Source organism: Equus przewalskii, chromosome 2 (assembly GCF_037783145.1).
Source record: "Equus przewalskii isolate Varuska chromosome 2, EquPr2, whole genome shotgun sequence".
NCBI lineage: Eukaryota > Metazoa > Chordata > Mammalia > Perissodactyla > Equidae > Equus > Equus przewalskii.
In genome coordinates, this window is record NC_091832.1 from 82,219,592 (window position 1) to 82,243,475 (window position 23,884).

The 23,884-nt window shown below is 37.1% G+C and overlaps 1 protein-coding gene across 36 annotated transcripts in view; it reads left to right on the plus strand.

The window, feature by feature from the left end:
- SH3D19 (SH3 domain containing 19) overlaps positions 1-23,884 on the plus strand; it is a 163,089-nt gene that overhangs the window by 76,714 nt on the left and 62,491 nt on the right. For 22 of the 36 annotated variants that reach the window (XM_070611571.1, XM_070611574.1, XM_070611572.1 and 19 more), the window contains exon 2: positions 2,524-2,563. In XM_070611571.1, the coding sequence (XP_070467672.1) occupies positions 2,524-2,563 (40 nt within the window). Of the gene's footprint in view, positions 1-614; positions 2,442-2,523; positions 2,564-23,884 lie in introns of those variants that run through there. The other 14 variants (XM_008526286.2, XM_070611587.1, XM_070611592.1 and 11 more) reach the window with 11 other exon arrangements.

A 23,884-nucleotide genomic window follows, 5' to 3' on the forward strand; every position in this document is an offset into this window, starting at 1 on the left:
TGTATTTCTTGACAATTGCACAATATTCTTGGCTGTGATGAAAATCACTTTGCTTAAAATAAGTATATAAAAATATGTGTAGACGTACAATACACAACATATACACGCTGCATATTTATATGTATTCAAGCTAAAAGATGTCTTATGGCAAAATGTGAAATCCAGTTATTTGTATACTTTGAGAAAAAAGATGAAGCCAAGAACATGTGTTTTAATTTGTTTTCCATTGTCAAGAGGTGGAGGATGGGGAATATTGTAATGGATAATTTACCCTTACCCTCAAATTATCAAATATATGGGTCTTAGGAGTAACATATTATAAACACTTGTGTATGCATGTTTACATAACACATATAATGCTAAAAGTGAGTTCGGGAAGAAAGGTATAAAATGTCTTCCAACAGATTATCAAGTTATTTTCTTGGTTTTTAATTATTAGTTCATAGAGAAGTACTATGGGGAGGCATTTGTATTTTCTTAGAGCAGAAAGTATAAAAATGACTGTAGAATTTCCTGTTTTAACCAAGAATGAAGGAGAGCTATGAGCCATTCGCTTCCTGAGTGGCTGCATTCCAGCTGTGCAGACTGGTCATAGCACATCTGCCAATGAGAACAGGCCCTGGAGGGAAGCCCTCAGATGCTGAGTCTTGTTTACATGCATTGTGACTCTGTTTCTCCCCTCCTCCTGTGTGTCATACCACTAGGAAGCTTTGCGCGAGAATTTGCTATTACATGCGAAACTAGGATCACAGCCACATCAGATAGCAATACGGGCAGACTTTTAGCTCATCTTTAGCCACAGGTAAGAGTCGTTGCTTTGTTATATCACAGCTGGTCTGCATCCAGTTTCTAGTTTTACTTTGAGACGTTATACTTTACTTGTGTTAGCAAAACTAGCATACTAAAAGCTGAAGAGAAATGATTGAAAAAATGATTAATGTGCACTGTATGCTAAGACTTCAAATTTTTAATACCCAACAAGTAAAAAACCGTAACATTTTTATTTAAAGGAGGGGTAAAACCAAGGTAAATTAAAACAAAAGTTTTAAAACGGCAATAACGCTAAGTCACTGTGTGGAGAAGTTGGAACCAGAAACATATTAACATTGTGCCTTTTGGAGAGCATTTTTATCTAAAAGCAAACATTTTTTTATTGTGAATCTTCCTACTTGTTAGTCTTTCGAGAACAGTGTCTTCCTGTGTACTAACACTTTGGTTTAAAAAACATTTCTTTTTTTTATAAACCCATTCAGAAAGAATTGATATATACATTTAACTATGTAAATTGTATTCCTTTTCTTCCATAATTCTCTCTTAGAAGTTTTAGAGTATGTTTTCATTATCTTTATGCTGCTCCACCAGCAATAAAATTAAGGGAAAAAAAGAATTCTTATCTAATCTTTGTTTTGCCATTAAGTTCTATCTTGTTAGTATTAATTTAGAAGATACTTTAAAAACTATATTTTGATAACATTGCATGGGAGGGTTTTTTTTTGTCATTGCATAGGATTTTAATGTGGCCTACACATTGCTTTTGGTTAGTTTTTCCGTAACACTGAGACCTTTTTACTGTATTTATTTTTAAGCAGGACTGAAAAAAAATCATTAGAGTCAAAAAAGACAGCTTGTAGATTTTATGGTTCTTTCTGTTGTGTATAATAGTCTTGAGGTTGCCTAACAGCATTTTATAGCAGTCCAAACAGGCGGTTTTGAAAACTTCAAGCAGCCATGCTGTTCTCTCTTACCCTATCGCAGGGTCTCTCAACCTCATCACTGTTGACATTTTGGGTGAGATAGTTCTTTGTTGTAGGGTGCATTGTAGGATGTTTAGCAACATCCCTGGTCTCTACCCACTAGTAGCTCCTTCTTCCCTGGTTGTGACAACCAAAAATGTCTTTAGACGTTGCCAAATGTCCCCTGGGGTGAAATCGCCCTGGTTAAGAACCACTGACCGATAGCACATGAGACCTAATTATCTGTGAAACATTGAAATCCAACTTCTGGAAAGTTCTGGGTGATAGAGAGTTAAGGATGAGGCTGTACTGGTCTTAGTGTCTTTGCAGATGTTGCTGTAGCTGACTGCTAATTTTTTTTCCCCTCCCCATCCTGTTAGAAGCTTTTGCCAGCCATGATTCATGGAATGATTTTTTTGAGCTGAGTAATTTGTGGCTTTTCAGTTTCCTTACTTTCTTTCCTTAGCTAAATTTGTTTTGGTTTTAGCAGAGTGTTTAAAACAGCAAAGATCTTAGAAAATGGAATAATACATGCAATGATATATTTTTCAAATACATGATTTTAACAAACCATGAAAACTCTATATGTTGGTCCTTCTTGGTATCCTTTCTACCTCCTCTGTTAGACAAATGCTCTCAACTCTGATGGAACGCTTTATACATGGGTGGACACAGCAGCCCTTGAACATCCGTTTGTGAAATCTAATGGTATGCCAGCTGGTATTTAAGAACTTTTTTTCCAGGGCTTCTAAAGTGCATCTTGACATGTAACTGTCTTCTTTCTTTACAGATCGCAACGAACGAAATAAACCAGAGCATCGTTCTTCAAGGTATGAATTTACAGTATTCAATAATTCTCTATAAAGCTTCTTGTTTGGGAAATATTGTTTGGAGGCAATGCAAGTATCCCTTTTAGAGTTATTGTAAATTTGAATCTTCTCTGGTATTCAGAGAAGCTTCACAAGGGAAATATTCTTCATTCAGTGAACAAAAATTCTTTGTAAAATTATTGGCTACCTGGAAGACATATTTTATTTTAAGAATTCCTATCAATAACAGGTAAATCTTTACAAAAAAAATATTTTATCCCTATTTCTTTCCTTTTGTGGTTTATTTTCTTCCCATTTGTTTAACCAGTATTTTTACAAATGTGTATTGATTTTTTTTTGGTGAGGAAGACTGGCCCTGAGCTAACATCTGTTGCTAAACTTACTCTTTTTTTCCTCCCCGAATCCCCAAGTACATAGTTGTGTATCCTAGGTGTAAGTCCTTCTAGTTCTTCTGTGTGGGATGCCGCCTCGGCAAAGCTTGATGAGCGGTGTGTAGGTCCATGCCCAGCATCTGAACTGGTGAACCCCAGGCCACCAAAGCAGAGCACATGAACTTAACCATTATGCCACCAGGCTGGCCCCTGATTTTTCCTAATTATAAAAACTAACATGGGGGGCCAGCCACCGTGGTCTAGTGGTTAACTTTGGTGCACTCTGCTTTGGTGACCTGGGTTCGGTTCCTAGGTGCAGACCCGCACCACTCATCAGTGGCCATGATGTGGTGGCGGCTCACATACAAAACAAGGAAGATTGGCAACAGATGTTAGCTCAGGGTGAATCTTCCTCAGCGAAAAAAAGAAAAGAAAAGAAAAGAAAAAAACTAACATAGGCTCATCATGGAAATTTTAAAAACATTTTTTAAAATACAAAGCATTAAAAAAACAAAACAGAACAGCCTGTCTTCCATCAGCTAGAGATGGCTGGCTACTGCTGAAAATTTGATGTAATTCCTTCTAGATTTTTTATCAGTGTGTATGTATTCCAAGTGAATTCTTTAAGTTCTTGTCAGATAGTTTCAAATAGCCAGGAAAGTTATATTACTTAAGCCTCTCACCCACACTGTCTGAGAGTATGTTTCACAAGACCATCACCAGCACTGAAGAGTATTTTTAAAAATCCTTTTCAAGGGGGCCAATCCTATGGCCGAGTTGTTAAAGTTCTGTGCACTCCACTTTTGGAGCCCAGGTTTACGGGTTCAGATCCTGGGAGTGGACCTACTCCACTCATCAGCCATGCTGTGGTGGCATCCCACATACAAAATAGAGGAAGATAGGCGTGGATGTTAGCTCAGAGCTAATCTTCCTCAGCAAAAAAAGAGGAAGATTGGCAATGGATCTTAGCTTGGGGAAAATCTTCCTCCCCAAAACAAAACAAAACAAAACAAAAAAACCTTGTCAAACTAATAGGTGGAAAATTGTCTAATTTCCACTCCTAAGCAAGAATGACAGGCCTTGGGGCTGGCCTGGTGGCATAGTGGTTAAGCCTGTGTGCTCTACTTCAGCAGCCCAGGGTTCGCAGGTTCAGATCCTGGGCGCAGACCTAGACACTGCTCATCAAGTCATGCTGAGGTGGCCTCCCACATACAAAAAAATAGAGGAAGATTGGCACAGATGTTAGCTCAGTGGCAATCTTCCTCAAGCAAAAAGAGGAAGATTGGCAACAAATGTTAGCTCAAGGCCAATCTTCCTCACCAAAAATAAAAGAAGAAGAAGAAGAATGACAGGCCTATATTCAATTTTTTTAACCCAGTTCTGTGAAGGATTGTAATTTTTCTAATATTGCTTTCTCCTTGTTCCACATTCCATCACTTTTTCTTTGCACTTTGTTTTGTGGGAAGTGATAAAATGATGATAATGCATTCATTAGTTTGACTGGCAGTAAAGCAAACCTGATGCTCTTTCAAGATATCAGACCCTAGAATGTGTTGACCTCAAACAAATAAAAATACAAAATCTATGAAAACTCCTTTAGTTAGAATACCAATACATTTTGCAGAAACTGTCAATCAAAATAAGTTAGTGAGACCTAAGTTGGGAGAAAAATATAGCTGAGTATTTGGAGTGTAAGGCTGGTTTTTTTTCAGGTATAATTCACCTACATTAAAATATACTCTTTTTGGTATCTGATTCTCTGACTTTTGACAAACATATAGTTATGGTAACCACCATCACAATCATAGAAAAGTTTGTAAGATTGATTTTTTTAATACTTAAAAAATAGAAGAAAAAAGACAGCATAAGAGAGAGGACTTTGACAGCATGCTTAATTGTGAGTGACATAAAGTTGGAAGGGTAATACACTGCTCATCAAGCTATGCTGTGGTGGTGTCCCAAATACAAAATAGTGGAAGATTGGCACAGATGTTAGCTCAGGGCCAATCTTCCTCACCAAAAAAAAGAAGAAGAAGAAGAAGAAGGGTAAAAAATAGTTTGGATAATAAAATCAGGATGCATAAGACCCTTGACATACTGAAGTTTTGACTGAATCAAGCAATATGAGTTTTAATTGGAACAAATGTGAACTCTTATACTTAGATCTGAAAGAGCAATGGAACATAAGGAGATAGAAGAGATGTGACAACAATATGTTTGAAAAAATCTTGAAGAGTTAATTCTTCATAAATTCATCATGAGTCAAAATTTTTATGTCATTGTCACCATCTCCCAAAAAATGTCAGCATTGATTTAATTACATTGAAAGAAGTATAATGTCCAGTATAAGAAAAGTAATAGCTCTAGACCATACTTTTGATATTGTATTCAATTCTGGGTTCACCAGACCTTGAAAAATTGAAGTATGCAATGGACTGGCTATATTGATATCACTTAAAAGAAAAAAAAAAAAAAAGAGTTCCATGCCCCTCCCTGGAGAGTCTCATTCAATAAGTGGAGTGAGTGGATCCTGGGAATCTGTTTATTAAAGAAGTCCCCTAGTGACTCTGATGTGTAGCCAGGTTGGGAACCACTGGACTAGAAGATAGCAGCTGACTTGGAACAGGGAATATGAAAGAGAAGAGGAGGGTGGGAATCAAAACTGAGTCAGGAACACTTGTGTGAGGAATTGGGTGGATTTAGCGGAGGTGTGGAAGTTTGGGAGGTGGATGGGACAGAAATAACTGGCTTCAGACACCTGGAGGGCTGCCCTGTAGGAGAGACTAGCAAAATTGTTCCTCATAAATGCTATTCCCCACTAAGAGAAGCCAGGCATCCTTGGAGGAATGGCTGATGCTAGGTCTAGGCAGGAGGAAAGTACAGGTCAGCTGGGACTCCTGGGGTGACAGAAGGGTAGGAAATGCTAAACTAATGAGATCATATCAAAAAGGCCCAGGAGGCAGCTTCAAGAGGCCCCCACTGGCCAAATCTGGGACAATTTGAGTATCAAAAAAATTTTAAATGATAGTGGATTCTAATACATTGGATTTTTAAAATTAATACATGTAGAGTAAATCATAGAATCAGAATATCACCATTTTGCGATTCTCGGTGTAATATAGTTGATTCAGAAATGGATCATCAATGGCTCCTAAAACTTGGGTAAAAAGTTGCTGGAGGGGGCCGGCCCAGTGGCGCAGCAGTTAAGTTCACACGTTCCACTTCTCAGTGGCCTGGGGTTTGCCGGTTTGGATCCCGGGTGCAGACATGGCACCCCTTAGCAGGCCATGCTGTGGTGGGCGGCGTCCCACGTCTAAAATGGAGGAAGATAGGCACGGATGTTGGCTCAGGGCCAGTCTTCCTCAGCAAAAAGAGGAGGGTTGGCAGTAGTTAGCTCAGGGCTAATCTTCCTCAAAAAAAAAAAAAGTAAAAAGTTGTTGGAGGAAAGATATTCACACTGTCTTAAAATGTGTTTTTAAGTTTTTAATTATGAAGGGAAAAATGTACCTTTTCATTGAAGAGACCTGGTGATCACATTCTTAGTCAAGAGGTCAGTGTGTACATCATCACTAGTGAGACAACCTGATAGTCTGCGCCCTCCAATGATGCGTTAGCAGTGCACGTAGCTATCACTTATGTAGTAGGAGACTTTGCAAAAAAGATAATGTCATGAAAAATACAAAAAGGCTACAAGAAATTCTAGGTTAAAAGAGAATGTGAATTGTTTTTCATCTGGAATTTTTTAAATCCCAGATTAAAGAAACAACACTTTGGGTGATAATTAAGAAAATTTAAATATGAATTTTACTTTTGATAATATTTTATTAATCTTCCTTTTTTTAGGTGTACAATACAAATGCTGTTTTGTGGGGAAATGTCCTTATTCTTAGGAGATAGATGCCAAAGTTTTAGGGGTGATGTAGTCTTATGTTTGCAACATACTCTCAAATGCTTCATGAGAAAAAACCAGCAAAAGATATATTTTTTCAGAAAATATTTGAAAATATTAATAGTTGGTGAATAGATGAAAAGCGTATGGGGTACTAATTGTACTGTTGCTTCAACTTTTCTGTAGACTTAAAATTTTTGAAATAAAAAGTAGCAGGGGAGGGCACTGTTTTGTGTTTTCCGTGGAGTCCCAGAGGGCAGAGTGTGCGTCTGAGGGTGGACCGTAGGCGGTGGATTTCCGCACCACGTGAGGAAGGATTTCCCGATATAGCTCGTCACAGATGGAATGGGCCACTCTGCGAGGAAACACTGTCGAGGGAAAGCTGGACAAGCTAGTGCTGGGAATAAAATAGAAAAGATTCATGCACGGCTAAATCATTCTCGATGCCTCCAACACCTTGCTTAGTCAATAGCCAGTCAGTATTGTTGAGAGGCCCTAATCTGGCCTCAGGAGACAGTAGAAAACAAGAAAAAGCCTCCAGCTTCATGGAGCATGGAGTGCCCCTTGTTTCGGATTTACACTTCCAATCTCTGAGAGCCTGTTTACTCTAAAGTTGGGGTCCGAGTCTTCAGAGTCGTACTTCAGGCAATGCTTGTGGTACTCTTGAGGGTATTCAGAAAGTATTTTATTCTTTAACCTCTAATTTAAACTATCTGATTCTCAAGGGCTGTGCTACTAGTCTTGGCAACCCTAGCACTTAGTATGCTGCCTGGTCTACAATGAGCATGAGGAAATGATTGTTGAATAAATGCCAAATGAAGTTCAAAGAGAGAAAGGGAAATGCCAGTGTTTTTCCCTTGAAGGTTAGGAAGAGCCTGGCTCTCAAAAGCTCGCCCATGACTGTTACTGATATGTTTGCTACAACAACAGCAAGGAGTAATGCCCTATAAGAAAGGAGAAATGTTTTTCCGGGAGAGGCCATTGTTTTCTGTCCAGGGCGTCTGCCGAGACTGGCAGTGACCTGTTGTTCCCGTCATCCTCAGCTGAGCAGGGCTGCCCCACCAGGCCAGCAATGCATCAAGCAGATTAATACCTGCTGTGTCAACAGAGCAGAAGGAAGAAAATATGAACAAAAAGTCACTTAATTTCGGTATGTTTGTTGGTTCTCCTCAGGCCACTCAGCAGCAAGAATGGTGGGCTTACAGCCCAGCAAGGATAGGAGAGATGCATTTCTTTTGTTTGTGTTTTTATAAGGCCAAACATTCCTATAGATTTCACAGTGAGAGGTGAATAAATCTGGGATGTCTGCCTGTTCTTTCGTTTCGATGCTGAAATAAGAAGGAAAGCATAACTCTTGTCAAATTAAAGGAAAAGTTTCATCAGATATAGGCCAACACCAAGACTTCAAGCTAAAAAACAACCCTTAAGCATTTTTAAGAGGCTTGCTGGATACTTTTTGATTAGTTTGTTTTGATGTTGGCATTTAAAAAATTTGCTTATTGCTGATTGACAATGTGGAAGTCAGAAAGGTCTGAATTTTCTTCTTTTCCTTATTAGTATAAATACACTATTCCACAACTTGATGTCCTGTGGAATATTCTTCTGTAGGATATTAATCAGTATGCAAGAAATAAATTCATGCACAAAAAAGTTTGTGAAATGGTGAGTTAAAAGAAAATTAGACATATCTTTCTTCACTGTGATTCCACTAAGAGTCTTTGATGTACTAAATTGCATTATAAAACGCAAGTGAGAGGTTTACTGTACAGGATTTTAAAATCTTGTTTGAGTTTGTAACTTCCTTTCCCAAACACAGCTATTAATAACATCTAGAAAATGTACTATGGAATGGCAGTTTGGGAAACTAATTGAGAGGAAAGAAGGAGCTAAAGATAATAAAGAAAATTAAGCCCTGCGGCACTCAATGTCATGAATGGAAAATTAGAAGCTCTTTCTACCACCCTACAACTCTGAATAATAGATCCTAATGACTTATGGGGGCTGAGAAACCAGCTTCTTCATCTTGAATGTTTTACCTACTACAAGGAAATAATTTACACTAGGAGAAAAAGAAGGCAACGAAACAGAGAACCCTATGTCTGTTTCTCAAAAATTATCATTTGAATCTTAGTCTTCCTAAAGCCTTCTTAAAGCCATCTATTATAACCTCCTTTAATACCTATTCTTAAAATTCACTGAAATTTCAGTAAAAAAATCACCAAAGAATTATTTTTGAACTTGACAAAGTGATTCTAAAATTTATAAGGAAGAGCAAAAATAACCAAGGCAGTTTTGAAGATCAAGAGAGAGAGGTGGACTCTTGAAAGTAATTAAGACAGTGTTTTGTCAGCAAGCAGATTAACAGGTCAGTGGAACAGAATAGAGGCCACAACAGACATAGGTGGTTACCTACAGTTCTGTATCATGTGCTATGACAGAGGGGGCATTACAGATCAGTGGGGAAAGTGGATATGTCAACAAATGGTGCAGGAGCAATGATTACCCATATCTTTAAAAATCCTGATGGAATTTGCTTTATTTTATCACATGAGGTAGAATCTAAAGACAAAGTAAAACAGAAACATTTTGAAGAAATGCATAAGAATATCTTTATGACTCTCGGGTAGAGAATGAGTTCTTAAACAAGGCTCTACAAGTACAAACTACAAAGGGAAAGATTGGTAAATTTGACTATGTGTAAATTTAAAACTTATGTGCACAAAGACATCGGAAGCATGTGAAAAGACAAGTCATGACTCTCCAATGCACATAGGCAACAAAGGTTAATGTCCAACATAAATAAAAACTACATATCAGAAAGAGACAAATCACTCAGTGAAATATGGTCAGGAAACTCACAAAAGACGAAACCCAAGTAGCCACATAATATTTGAAAAGGTGGTTCTTTGCCTTGCTGCTATTAAGATGTGTGCTAACATGATAATGAGATACCATTTCACTTCCACTGAGTTGGCACAGGAATCTCAAAGATTGACAATAACAAATATGTATGAGAATAATTTGGCATATCGTATTTAGAGAACAATTGAGCAATATCTGGTAAAGCTGAAAATGCCCATACCCTACGACCAGCAGGTATTATATACCCTTGAGAACTTCTTTCACATGTGCCAAAGGAACCATGTACAAGCATGTTGAGAGTAGCACTGTTTGGATTAAGGGAACTACAGCTGTATGTGACAACATAGATAAACCTCAGAAACATAATTTTGGATGATAAAAAGCAAGTTGTGGAAGGATAGGTATGGTATCGTGTATAAAGCGGAGTTCAGCAAATGGGCCACATCTGGCCTGCCACCTGTTTTTGCAAATAAAGTTTTATAGGAACTCAGCCATGCCCATTTGTTTGCGTATTGTCAGTGGCTGCCTACAGATTATAACAGCAAAGTTGACTAGTTACAACAGAAACCATATGGCCCTCAAAGCTGAAAATATTTACTATCTCACCCTTTATAGAAAAAGTTTACTGAATCCAGATACAAAAAAAGTTTGCAGACTCCCTTTGTCAAAGGAGAAAAACAATATTTGTTTATTGAGTATTTTTTTATGGCTACATATATATGTAATAAAAGTACAAAAAGGTGCATGGAAGTAATAGATAGTGAATTTAGGATATTGATTATCAATGGAATGGGTCAGAGAAGGGTCCACAGGGAGCATAAAGTTTATCTATACTGCTTTATTGCTTAAGCTGAGTAATGGGCTTTGCAATATTATCTGCACTTTTTTTTAAATCCTAAAAATTTTCATAGTTAATAAAGGCCTTCGGGAAGACTTTCTTATATCCTATGGCACCAATAAAGATGTTTTTACAAGACATGAGCATAAAATTGAGTGAAATTTTCTTTGACTATTTCTTTTTTTTTTTTTTTTTTTTTAAGATTTTATTTTTTCCTTTTTCTCCCCAAAGCCCCCTGGTACATAGTTGTATATTCCTCGCTGTGGGTCCCTCTAGCTGTGGTATGTGGGACGCTGCCTCAGCGTGGTCCGATGAGCAGTGCCATGTCCGCGCCCAGGATTCGAACCAACGAAACACTGGGCCGCCTGCAGCTGAGCGCGCGAACCCAACCACTCGGCCACGGGGCCAGCCCTTCTTTGACTATTTCTGAAAGGAGGAAATAGTCAAGAATGTTTGGGGAAAAAACATGATTAAACACTGTTTCATTCTACCTCCACTCATAGTCCTACTCCTGTCGTCCTTTACTCGAAGTACTGTTGATTGCTCTGTGGATTTTTATCTCTTTTTGTCATGTGAGAGTTATACAAGTAACACATGAAAATATTTTTTAGTGGTACGGAAATATGTGGTGTCTGCCTTTATTCCATAGACAACAATTTTTAAGAGTCTATTGGTTTAGTGTCCATCCTAGTCTGCTTTCTATGCGTATATATATATATATATATATGTTGTATATTCAAATAATATTTAGAATAAATGGGGATATGTGTGTGTATGTAGTATGTATGTATATGTGTGTGTGTATATATATATATATTTATGCCAGCTTGTCTTTTTCATTTACATTTTTAAAAATTTTACCATGTCACTTTCCACTTCGTTATTTTCTTAAACTGCTATATAGAATTTTCTAGTGTAGTTATATTATTATTTGTTTAATCAGTCCTCTATTGATAGCATTTGGGTTGTTTCCAATTTATAACAGAAGTGATGCTGCAATAAACATCTTTATGGTCATATCTTTGTGGTCATATCTTTGTGTATACATCTGTAAGAAAACCTCTTTTGCTCTCTCCAAGATAGATTTTTTTCCTCAAGTTTCTATTGAACTTCTATTCTCATTCACAATTATTTTAACCTTTAAAATTTTATATACCCTGCATTTCTATTTTCTTCACAAATCTCAAATAGCTTCATGGTGGTTTGGTGCCACTCCAGATTCAGTAGGGCCCGTTTCAACACCCCTGCCCATAATGTGGCCTTAAATGCCACCCTGCACAGGAAGGGACTGAAACCCAACATGCAGAATATTTGTAGCACATAGTTCAGCACTCTCACAATTAATAGTTGGTTATGTTAAAACTCATAGGCGCTACTTCGTCATGAAGAATTTGAAAGGGTCTTGGTTCTCTGCATTGGTATCTTGTTGATCTTATAAAGATGTTGAGGATTTTACTTTGACGCTTTACCATCATCATATTACAGTTTAAATAGATTAGCTAAAAGCAAAAGATTTAACTTGTTTTTGCTTTTTTCCTTTCTGAATATGTCTATTAAAATGCCATGCTCTGCGGAGCTTACTTTACTGTAATTCTGTAGCATTTCCCTGCCCCTATGTTTTGATTCCTGCACCTCTATAAACTATAGCTTCTGTGTAATTACTTTCTGGCATTATGTTTTCTAAGCTATAAGAGAAACATTACTTTTGCTGTAGCATCTGTAATGCCACAAATGAGGTGAAAAATTAAAATGTCTACAGATTTTGTGGGAAAAAAATCCTTTTGCAATGGGAGATGTGAAAGGATTATTAACATTTTATGGCATTCTACAGAGGAATAAATAAGTATATATATATGTATATAAAGTGTTGTTTTATTGTGGTTTTAAGAAATGTGACTTAAGCATTTCTTCCTAGTGTGATGGGAATGAAAATGAAGCATTTATATGGTATATTAGCGGGGTAATTGAAAAGTTCTATCTGCTGGCCTACTACTTCCAGAGTACCTAGTGTGGGGGCTTCTCTGAAGTTGTTTCAAATTAAACTGTCAGCAGGCAATTAACTTTGGAACAGCAGCTGGTTCTGTATTTATTTTTCTCAAGATGGGCATGTGTGGCCACCCGTTTCTCAGCAGTCCAGGGAGCACATGCAACTCCTGGCCCTTAAATGTTTTCATCCTGATTCTTTCCTCTCTTTCCCTTGGGTTATATTTTATATTCGTCCTTTACTTTTCTGCATTGTAATTTAGAAGCAGTTATTTACACAGTTCTACAAAATCTACATTAAATAGCCTTTAGTTGAGTGAACTTTGTATACATCTTTGTGCATCTCAATCTGTCCCTAGCTTATGATTTTACCCCAACTAATAAATATCCTTATACAGCTAGACTAAATGTTTTCCCTTATTGGTGCAGCGTGTATCACCTTCTTCAAATATATTGATTAGACCTATAAACCACAAAAGTGTACTAATTCCTGAAAGAATCTTAGTGTGGACAGAATTGCTGAACCATTATTCAATAGCCCAGTCACCTCCTGTCTCATTAACAGTCAACGGCTGTTGATCAAAATTCAATCTTATTTTATACATAAAATCCTTCTTAAAACCAGAATTCAAAAACACAATTTCCCAAATTACAATTTTTCCCACAAATACAATTTCAGGGTCGGGGACTTCCTTTTTGATTAGGTGCTCCTCTAGATAATAAATCAGAGCATTCAGTTCCGCCCCAGTGACAAGTTTTTGTCACTTCCCATCTTGTTCCATTTGAAGAGCAGCTCTCCAGAGGTGCGGAGTGAGCCTACCCACCCTTGTGCAACACTTCTAAATGCAGCAGAAATAAGGCAAGCATGCCAAAGAATGAGTTGCGTGTGACTCTCTCTCCTTTTGGAAAAGAGGATTGAAGTCAGTACCCTTTGGTAATTAAGAAAATAAAAGAATAGAAGGAAAGTATCAATTGTTGAATGCTTCGGAGTAACATTGTGTCTAAAATACAAACATCCCCTCAATTATAAATTTGTTTCCTAGAGATAATATTGTCCCGGGCACACTGCCTTGTGTAGGCAGTCCAGGGGTGCGATCAAGGGATGACAAGCAGGACTTAAAGTTTATCACCATCTATTGCCTAGCAGCTTCTCTTTGGTTACAGATTCCAAAGAGAAGCTCCAAGTAGAGAAAGTCCTTATAAGCTGAGCCGCATTCTTCAGTTTTTCCATATGGTGAATTCTTATCTTTTATACCATTGCTCTTTTTTTTTTTTTGATTTTTAAGTAAAGTTACATTTGTTTGTTCTGATTATAAAGCAGAATATGCTCATGATAGAAAATTTGGAAAAACTAAGTATATAAAAACAAAGAAAATCATATATAATCCCACCTCCTCATAGTTAATAACTATTACATTTTGATGATTTCTTTCTAGTTTTTATCTTTTCAAACAGATACTATAATTTTAATATAGAAGCTCATGAATATACTGTTTTTAAATTATTATTTTCATTTAAAATTATATCATGAACATTTTCCCATTTCAGTAAACATTCTTATAACTGGTGTATTTTTTAAAACATAATTGAGATCGTACTATACATAGTGTCGTACATAAACTTTTTCACAGAACAGTAGTTTATAAACATTTTCCTGTGATGTGATTTTTAGTGGTGTTCCTTTATGTAGGTTCACCAAATTTAATTATTTTTCTATTGTTGGATGTTTAGGTTATTTCCACTTTTTTACTATTAAAAGCAATGCTGTGATAGGATTCTTATATCTCATTTTTATGGCCCATCAATGATTACCTCCTTGTGATAAATTCCTAGCAGTGGAACTAACACATCAAAATTTCTGGATCAAAAAAACCCCCCAAACATTTTAAGACTTTTCATAGATACTACCAACTTGCCTCAAGTAAAAGGTTGCATTCTCACCAGTACAACGTTCTTTGAAGATCTTCTCTTGCGCTCCATTACTTATGGATGAACCAGAAGAACATAACCAATAAGAATATTATTTCTTTCAATTTGACTCATTTTTATATTAGAATGCTCAGATTTGTTAACCACAAATCATTTCTGTAATTTTTGTTTCAGGCCCCAAAACTACTTTCCAAAGAGATCTTGTACTAATCCACAGGCTCTGGAGATCCCCTTGCCTGGAGTTTTCAGAGGCGCATTCGAGGGCATTCAGGAGTCAGATCACCTGGATTAGAGGCATAGACATCAGAGTGTACCCCTTGAACCTGTATTTGAAATCAGGACTGCCTGCGCTCAAGTTTGGGGAACTTTTAGGGTAATCCAAATTGAATACAAAAATACTCCCACATCATATCCAAACTTGGAGAACTTTTTAGGGCAATCCAAAATCAATTTTAAAAAATACTTTTTAAAGCTGTTTATGTTCTGCTCGTTCAGAAAGGCTGTGGAGTAGAAGTTCATGAAGTGCTTGAGTTCGAGCATCGAGCTGCCCAAATTAGAATCCAGCTTCCCCATTTAGGAGCTCTGGGTTCCCTTGGGCAAGCTTCTTGATCTTTCTGTGCCTCAGTTTCCTCATCTATGAGTGGGGCTAATAATAGCACCTGTCTCTTAGGGTTACTGTGATGATTATTTAGGTGCTGTGTCAGCTAGGGTTCGACCAGAGAAATGGAATCAATAGGAGGTGTATATTAAGAGATTCATTGTAGGGAATTGGCTTATGTGATTGTGGGACTGGCTAGGCAACTCGGAAATCCATGTGGCAGATACACCGGAAGGGCAGGCTGGGACTTATAGACATGGACGGAAGCTGCTGTCCAAGATTCTTGCTTCATCAGGGAGGCCTAGCCTCTGCTCTTAAGACCTTTTAACTGGTTGAATCAGGCTCACCCAGATTATCTAGGATAATCTCCTATACTTAAAGTCAACTGATTATGAACTTTAACCACATCTACCCGATACCTTCACTGCAATATGTCAATGCATGTTTGACTGAGTAACTTGGGACTGTAGCCCAGCCAAGTTGACCCATAAAATTGACCATCACAGTTGCTTTGGACCTCAGTTAGGCAGCCCAACCCAATTTGGGAATGAGTTTCAGTGTTATCTCTGCTTTTCAAGGTCAGGGCTCTGCAAGTCTCTCTAATTCAGAAGTCGTGTCTGACAGCTCTGTTTGATATCTGTTAGTTTTATCATCAGTAACTGTACAGTTGTGTTATTCATGATCCTAAAGGGTTCTCTCCACTGGAGGCAGGGTGATTGGTCATGGCAGGATTCTACACAGGGACTTAAACTGGCATCTGCATAAACCCTCTGACCTGCGTGATGTCTCCTCGTAACGCATTCATGCCACCCTTCATGCACTCACAGATAAGCACACTGCTACACGTCTGCTTTGTGTAAACTGGTAAAGTCTGGGATTGTCAGGAACTGTTGAGTGGGCTTCTGACATAGTGACAAGATATTAGCTTTGACTACTTGGAAAAAAGGTATACATTTGGTCTTCTCTTTTTACTCATGCTGATTTTCCCATACAGCAGATGAACTTCCTTTTAGGAAGTTAATTGTACACCTTTGAGCATAATAAACCCTAACCTCCTCTCAATCTGAATACAGGATGTCTTCTTTGTTCCCTCACTCAAAGTAGGAAAGGAGAGGCTACTCAGCAGTAAAATAGCTAATGGAAAAAGTACGATAAACATTGTTGGGATACTTCCTGCTGGTCTCGGATTTCAAAGCTTTTAACAATCGCTCTGGAAGCAAGTTCCCCTGTAGTTGATCCTCTTGTGGATTCTCTTGGCCTGCATTTCAGTGTGGTTTGTTTTCATAGTTTTAAAAAGTGGGGTGATAATATAGTACTACTAAATCTTACCTCATGCTGTAGTGGTGGTTGCAGCGCAGCCAGCCCTTGCCCACTTCTCTGAGAACAGCCACCCAGCGGAAGGATAGACATCTGTGACTCAGTTTTCACATGGCCTTACCCCATTTGGCCATAGCTGGTGGATCTGACCTTTACACTGTGATAATCAAGTTCTTTCTCTTGGAATTTTAAACTAAAGACAGAACTGAGGGCCATGGTTTCTGGAGCTTGAAAATTATTTAGATTTGGGCTTGGTGAGACATATACATTGATGAACACTGGCCAGGTCTGCTGATGAATAAGCAGAGAGAGTCCAACTGTAGCAGGAGATTTTGAAGAGAAAGCAGAGATGGTGTGGTCTTAGAGAGAAAGTGAGGAAGAATGAGTATGTGCAAGAAGCCACCTTGTTTCCCAGTATTCCATGGAGTTCAGCTGTATTTCCTGTTTGTGGGAATTCTTGAGATACCCTTGTATGCTCATAATTAAAACCTGTTTTGTTTAATTCGAGTTTAAAGGGGTTTCCGTTGCTTTTAACCTCATGAGATAATATAATACCATTAGAAGAAATAATGATAACAATATTATAATTTAGAAATGAAAATTGTGTGCTTACATTGGCTTTAGGACAATAGCCTCAGTCTAGGATTTATTTCCACATAGGTTAGGATACTATGAATAGAGTGAAAAAACAGAGCAGAGTAGTACTTTAGAGTATTTACGTGCAAACTAAATCCCTGCTATCTAAGGCATTGTGTGAAGAGGGAATGTATTCCTTGTCTCGTGAATACTGACACCAGATCTAGGCCTTGGTGAGTAACAGAAGGCTTTATCGTTTTGTCTTCCACCGACAAAACACAAAAAAAAACAAACCCGAGAAAACCTTTTTAATCTCCTAAAACAACACAAAATACAGCCAGATCCATGAATTTCCAAACATTTATTTGCATATACTTCTTGACATATTATATATAATGAATAAATCCCAGAAGTGATGAAAGTCTTGAATCATTTCTAATACTCTTTAAGACACCTTCCCCCTTCTTCCATCATTGCCTCTGATTTAAATCTTCTATCCATGGGATATTCAGTGAAAGAAGACAAGTTCTCAAGGTTCCTTGGTAATTAGTTTACAATTCTCACTTATATAAGTGTTTTTTGTGTTTTCCTCTCAACATTTGGCTGTAGGTGAACTTTTTGTGAGTCAGTGAAGCATAGCGGCAAAGAGCTGAGGCTCTGGAACCACACTGTCCAAGTTCTAATCCTGGCTTCATCGTTCACAAGCTGTGAGACCTTGGACATTTACATTACGTCAACTCCTCTCATCTGTAAAGCTGAGATAATAATAGTACCTTATTCTAAGGGTGGATGTGTGGATCGGTGAGTTAAAGCTTGTGAGGCATTGGAACACTTCTCAGTTAGGTTAGCTATTGTTGTTGGAATGGATTAGTTATCAGGTCCAACTCCCTTCACTCCAGTTGGATTAAGTAATTGATTCTTATTAAGGGTAATTAAATTGGGATCTTGGAGTTTTTTAAGTTTCATATTTTAAAAAATTTAGAGTGGGCAGAATAGAGATCATTTAATCCAATAATGTTATATTATAGATGAGGAAACTGACAGTAAGTGACGCAATTATGCTCACAGAGTAAGTAGTGGCAGGGCTGAAACTGGACCTCAGATCTCTGAACTCCTCACACGGTTCACTGTCTGACAGCTATCAGAAGGATCCTTAGTCTTGAGCCCTACATGGCCTGTGTCTCCAGGAATTCACTTACAGCCTTAACGCAAGCCGATACTTTATGTACAAGGGTGGGTCACTTCTCCCCTCTTCTGTTTGGCTCCTTACTTGCATAATGAAAAGACTTGATCTCAGTATTTAAATAAAGTTCTACCCTTTATTATTTTTAAATAGTGATTGTTGAGAATACAGCCTTGAAATCACCCATAGATTTGTTTTGCTTAAGGAAAAACCTCAACTTGCATTTATAGTAGTCCTGATGTTGGAAGGATCATGAATTAAAAAAATAACATCTCTATGAAACAGTAGTGAATGCACATTTGATATCAAACAGATATATTGGGGTATCTGAAAATTTGATTCACTTATATTCTACCAATAGTTATTGTGGGTGATAAGAGCTTTGCTAGGCATGGAGGTAGTTTATACTAAATCTAGAGAATTACAACCCTATAAAGTAAAGCTACAGAAATTTTGCCCCACCCTGATGTACCTTAAACTCTATTAAGGTTAGCAGTCTTCCTGTCTGCTGAATTTTTCTTCCTTTTACTAGTACTTCTCTTCTTTGTAAAAGACCACCCCAAATATTCTCTCTTTATGTGGAGCTAGTCAAAGTGCTGAGCCCTGTGATTGAGTTTGCCTCAGTTTGGACATGAGTTCACCTTGAGAAAAAATATTTGGCTTTTGACAATGTTTTTGTTCTGGGGAACAGTGCTGTCACTCAGTGTCTACAGTTCAATGTTATACTAATTTCTATAGGGGATCTTTTCTAGCACTTTCTATAATCTCTTATAAATAAAACATGGAAAAGTAGAGTTTGCATTATCAGAGCGTTTAGAAACACACATGCATAATTGTGACAAATGAAACGTTAATGTGAGATGTGAATAACGGGAAACTGGGTGTGGGGTGTTTGGAAGCTCTCTACTATCCTCACAACTTTTCCATAAATCTAAAACTATTACAACATTTAAAAATTTATTTTAAAAAGAGATCCTCTCCCAAAAACATACATACAAAATTACTATGACAAAATAAGTTACAGCAATTCAATATTAGCATAGTGAGCAGCTTTTATTCAGCTTCGCCAAATAATATACGATAAAATGATCAATACTGAATTACTTCAATGACAGAAAGGTCATTGTTATAGAAAGTCCTAGTTGGAAAACAATCATTTCTAAGGATTAGAATGAAAAGGGAATATAAATATAATCTTTATGTTAAAATTTAAAAATGGGGTCTCAAGTTGCTTTTTGAAACATTTTGATATCACAGGGACGAAAATGAATGAACAAACTAACTAGAGGCTGCTTCCTAATTACTTTGGCATACTTCTATCTAGAGCACAGATCACCCTGTATATAGTTTATAATGGTATGTTTATAAGTCTGGCTCCCCACCTGAAAGCAGTTGTTCATCTTTGTATCTACAGGTTTGGTACATAACAGATGATCAGTTAAAGTTTCCTGATTTGAGAGGAGACACTTTCAAGTGAGCTAAAAACAACTAGAAATGTGAGGACCTCAAAAGTGTATCCCTTTTTGAGTTGCAAAAGTAAATAAATGAGCTGGAGAAAACCTTTCTGATTTCTGTTTGTGTGTTGGTTATCTTCCCACGCTGTAGTCTTCTCAGGCTGCTAAAGTGATCCAGTAGCCCTGCTACTCCCTACCGAGCATTGTTCCACATCCGCTGACTCTGCTAAGGGTGCTGACGGCGATGATAGGGGAACTGTTGGAGCTATGGTTGATTGTCCCATCACAGGAATTCCACCCAGTCTTTCTTAGACCCTTGGTGTCAGGGTTATAGTTTGCGGGAACGAGGTGGAATTAAGAGTAGAGCTTGGAAGCATGTCTTAGATTCTAACCCCATCGCCAGCAGTTAATGTTTCTCCTTCCTCTTTTTTCTCCATTTCCTTTTCTTGAAATTCCAGGGAGAATCCCAAATATTATCTGACAGGGTTCAATTCAGCCTGAAACAGCTATGTATCTCTCCTAGGAAGACTGTGGCCCCAGTTTTAACAGAGTGTTTATCTGGAAGCAAAATGTATAACTTTGTCACACCAGCTTCAAATGTTTGGAAAGACTTTCATCTCTCTGCCACTCCATCACTAGGAATGATATTTGCTACTAGATAGGTAGGACCTACAGGTAATGGGAATTACTAAGTAATGTGTCTTCCTTTTTGAAAGTAAGGCTGTTAAGAAAAAACAAGTCTATCTATCTATCTGCCTGTCTGTCTGTCTACCTGCCTACCTCTCTATCCTATCCATCCACACATTCATTTCAGTTGATTTCTATTGTTAGGAATTCTTATAATAGGAAGGACCATGCCCCAAGAAACAATTAGCATATGTTATGGACATTCTTAAGGTGACCTAGCCATTGGTTACAGGTGTGAGCAGGATAATCCTGAGTGCCACTAGAAGTTTGAATTAGGACTGGACTGTCATGCCAAGCCAGTTCTAAAAACGCCAACACTGGACTAGCTGGGAGTTTGAGTGAATGACTTTGGCTGCTGCAAGAAGGTAAATGTTACTATTCATATCTGCACAGTCTTGCCACTGAGATTCTATTTCATTATTTTGTAAAGTGTTGTTATGCTTTACCCTCTCTTTCAGTTGTGTTTCATTTGAACTGGCATTCATGATTAGTTCTATATTCGTGATAATATTTTTTAAAGATTCCAGATATCCTTGGGTGGTTCCACATTTCCTAATCTGTATTAAAATTGCCTGCTTAAAAAAAAACCAAAGAAACAGTCCTGTTTACTCCTCTATCTTCTCCACTTAACTGTAAGCTCTCTGAATACAGGGGCTCATCTTTTTTTTGCTCTTGTCCCCAGTGCCTAGGAGAATCCCTGGAACATAGAATACACTAAAGAAATAATAGTTACATTAATGATTTTAAAATTCTAAATGTTTATTTCATTTAGTTTGATTATTTATTCCCTGTTTTTGAAATTTATGCTGGAGCAATAGGGGTTTGTGAAATGTATGGATCGCTTTCTTTTTGTAAGCTGTTTGGAAATTGTATGCTTGCTACTATTCATGCAAGGATTCTGGGGGATTTTCACCCCTATAATGGCATTTAGATTTGATCTCAGCCTGTTTTTTCCAGATAGTGATTGATTATCTGATGGTTTGTTTGTACTTTTAATTATTCAGAAGTTGTAAATCTGACATGAACAAATTACTTTTTCTTTTGTTTTTTTTGCCATACCAAATCTTTTTTTAAAATAACTTACAAATTGTAAAAGTAATAATGTTCATTATATGAAACTTGGAAAATACAGAGACATAGGTAGATAAATCATAATTCTGTACCTCTTAGAGACAACTGTTCTTAACATTTTGGGTATATGCAGTGGTATGGTATTGATAAATGTTTAACAGCCAGCTCTCTGAGTGTAATTCCAACATGAATGTTGGTTGATATTTTTGTTTATATTAATGAGTAAGATCAAAGTGAAACAACTAAGACGTATGTCAGAATTTCTACCCATTTTGTCAAGGACCTGAGCAACTTCTTTGCTGATTCAGATAGTTTTCAAATATTAGAAGAGTTTCCTCAATTTTTTGTGCTATTCATAGTGTAACAACTACAAACACAACATACTTTTATGTTGAATCTGCATTATTGACATTTTCTCCATTACTTTCCTAAGTCTAGACAATCAATAAATGATAAATTAAGCCCTAGTTTGCCAATTTTTGTGGTGTAAATACTCCCACCAAGGCGTATTTCAAGCTACCAACATGACGCCACTGCTGATGAATTGGAAAGAGTTGCACAGTAGCACGTCGTTATTATATAGTGTTTCCACCACACAGACGTAATAGACATAAACATTCTCAAGCATAGATAGTATTAAAATAATTAGGAAATGATGAGTTTTGAGTACTTATTACCTTTGGTTTTATGTGACTTATTTAATTATAAGTTTATATAGTTTGTTTGTATAATTTTTAATAATGGCTACATTTAACAGCTGGCATGCAAATTTCTGAAAATTTAATGGTCAGCTCTCATGAGTTAGTATGAGCTGGCTCCAGCACACCACTGGGTAGATGTGTTTTCACTTTTTTTGTGTAAAAATAAAATATATGTATATATTTATATATAATATATATTTGTGTGTCTATATGTATGGGTTTTTAAAAGTAAGATTTTTAAAATAAGATTGGGATTGTGTAGAATATTCAGTTTAGGGACCTATTTATTTATCTTACAGAAGTAAATTCCAGTATCAGTTGGTCATGCCCTGTTACTTTGCCGCAGACTGCACTTCAGGCCATTTCACAGTGGGTATAGCTGGTCACAAGGAGGATTCAGTGAGAACGGCTGAATAAAATACCTCTCCTCTCCAGTGTGGGAGGTAAGAGGAGAGAATGAATGGGGACAGGGCCAGAATAAATCTCCTTTGTAGCAGGCTGGTTATTTCAAAGTCTGGTGCCAGTGGGGCCTTCATCATTCCTCAGGCAGTCTTTACCTTGAGAGCACTGGGAAACCTTGCTCCACTTGTCTGCAGTACAGTGCCCCATCCTTTGTTCAGCTGGACCCCAGACCTGCTGTTCTCTCCTATATTCTCTTCTGCATCTTCTTTCTTCCCTCCTTTCTGCCTTTGTCTGATGCTTATAGGAGGCAAATTTACTCTCTCTGACTCTTTTAAAATATCCTGTAAAGATAGAACTGCTTGTTTGGGGGCAGTTCGACTTGACGCCTACAATATTAATGAACAGTCCTACCCTTAAATGAAGGCATCCTCAAAATAAAAAACATAATATGTATCCTAAAACCTGCTGTTCTCTGGGCTCCCCAATCTAGAAATTTACTATACCTTTTGGGTAATTTCATATAATTGTTGGTAGTCATAATTTCAAATGACTTTACAGTCCTTTAGCTACCAAGTATTTTCTTGGTATCCAATGGAAACATTTTCCAGTGGCTTTGCAAAAAACAGATATTAGCTGGTGGATGCACTGCTTGCACTCCTTATGTAATGGAGAAATTGTTGAATATTTTCAGTAACAGTTTTCGTCCCTACCCACTGTTGAAGTTTTTGTTTCAATTCCCAGCGGAGAACAAATCTATGTGTTGTTAGAATGAACTCAGCTGTTTCTAGGGTCTGTTTTACATTCTTGGTCAAAGACTTCAGCTTTAACAGAAACTAAGAACTGCTAGTTTTTGAAGGAGTTTTTAAAATGAATTTATTAAAATGTAGTTGTTTTTATTAGCAAAATAAAGTCCTTTTGGGGTTTTTAATATATGAAATTAAGTTGATTAGGTTTTGCTGTTTTGTATATGTTTATTGTTTCATTGTTATTTCCTCCACCATTGATTAACCCTATTTTATTCTGGCTTAGACACCACTGCGATTTGGTGAGAAGATAGAAATGCAATGCTGTAGGAAACTCTAAAAGGGTAAAAGGAAGAGCTTAGCCAACCTAAAACCTTTGATCAAATGATTACAAAGCTAAGAAATGGGTGGCTATGATGTTCACATTTAAAAGATATTTTTAAAATACTATTGGTGTAGAAGAATCTTGTAGTATAACAAATAATTTATGCAATTTTATTAATAACATTTAAACCTAGCTTTTAAAAAATATTTGCCTTACTATTTCAAATAGAAAATGGAGCTAACATTTTAGAAGTAACAAGTTTTTCAGATTTTAAAGTCAGAGTTTCAAACCAGCCTAACTTCTTTCTATCTTGTTGAAAGTGTCACTTAATTCATATTTTGATCAGTTTCAGATGCTTAAAATATGTATTTGTTTTTGCAATAAAAAATAGC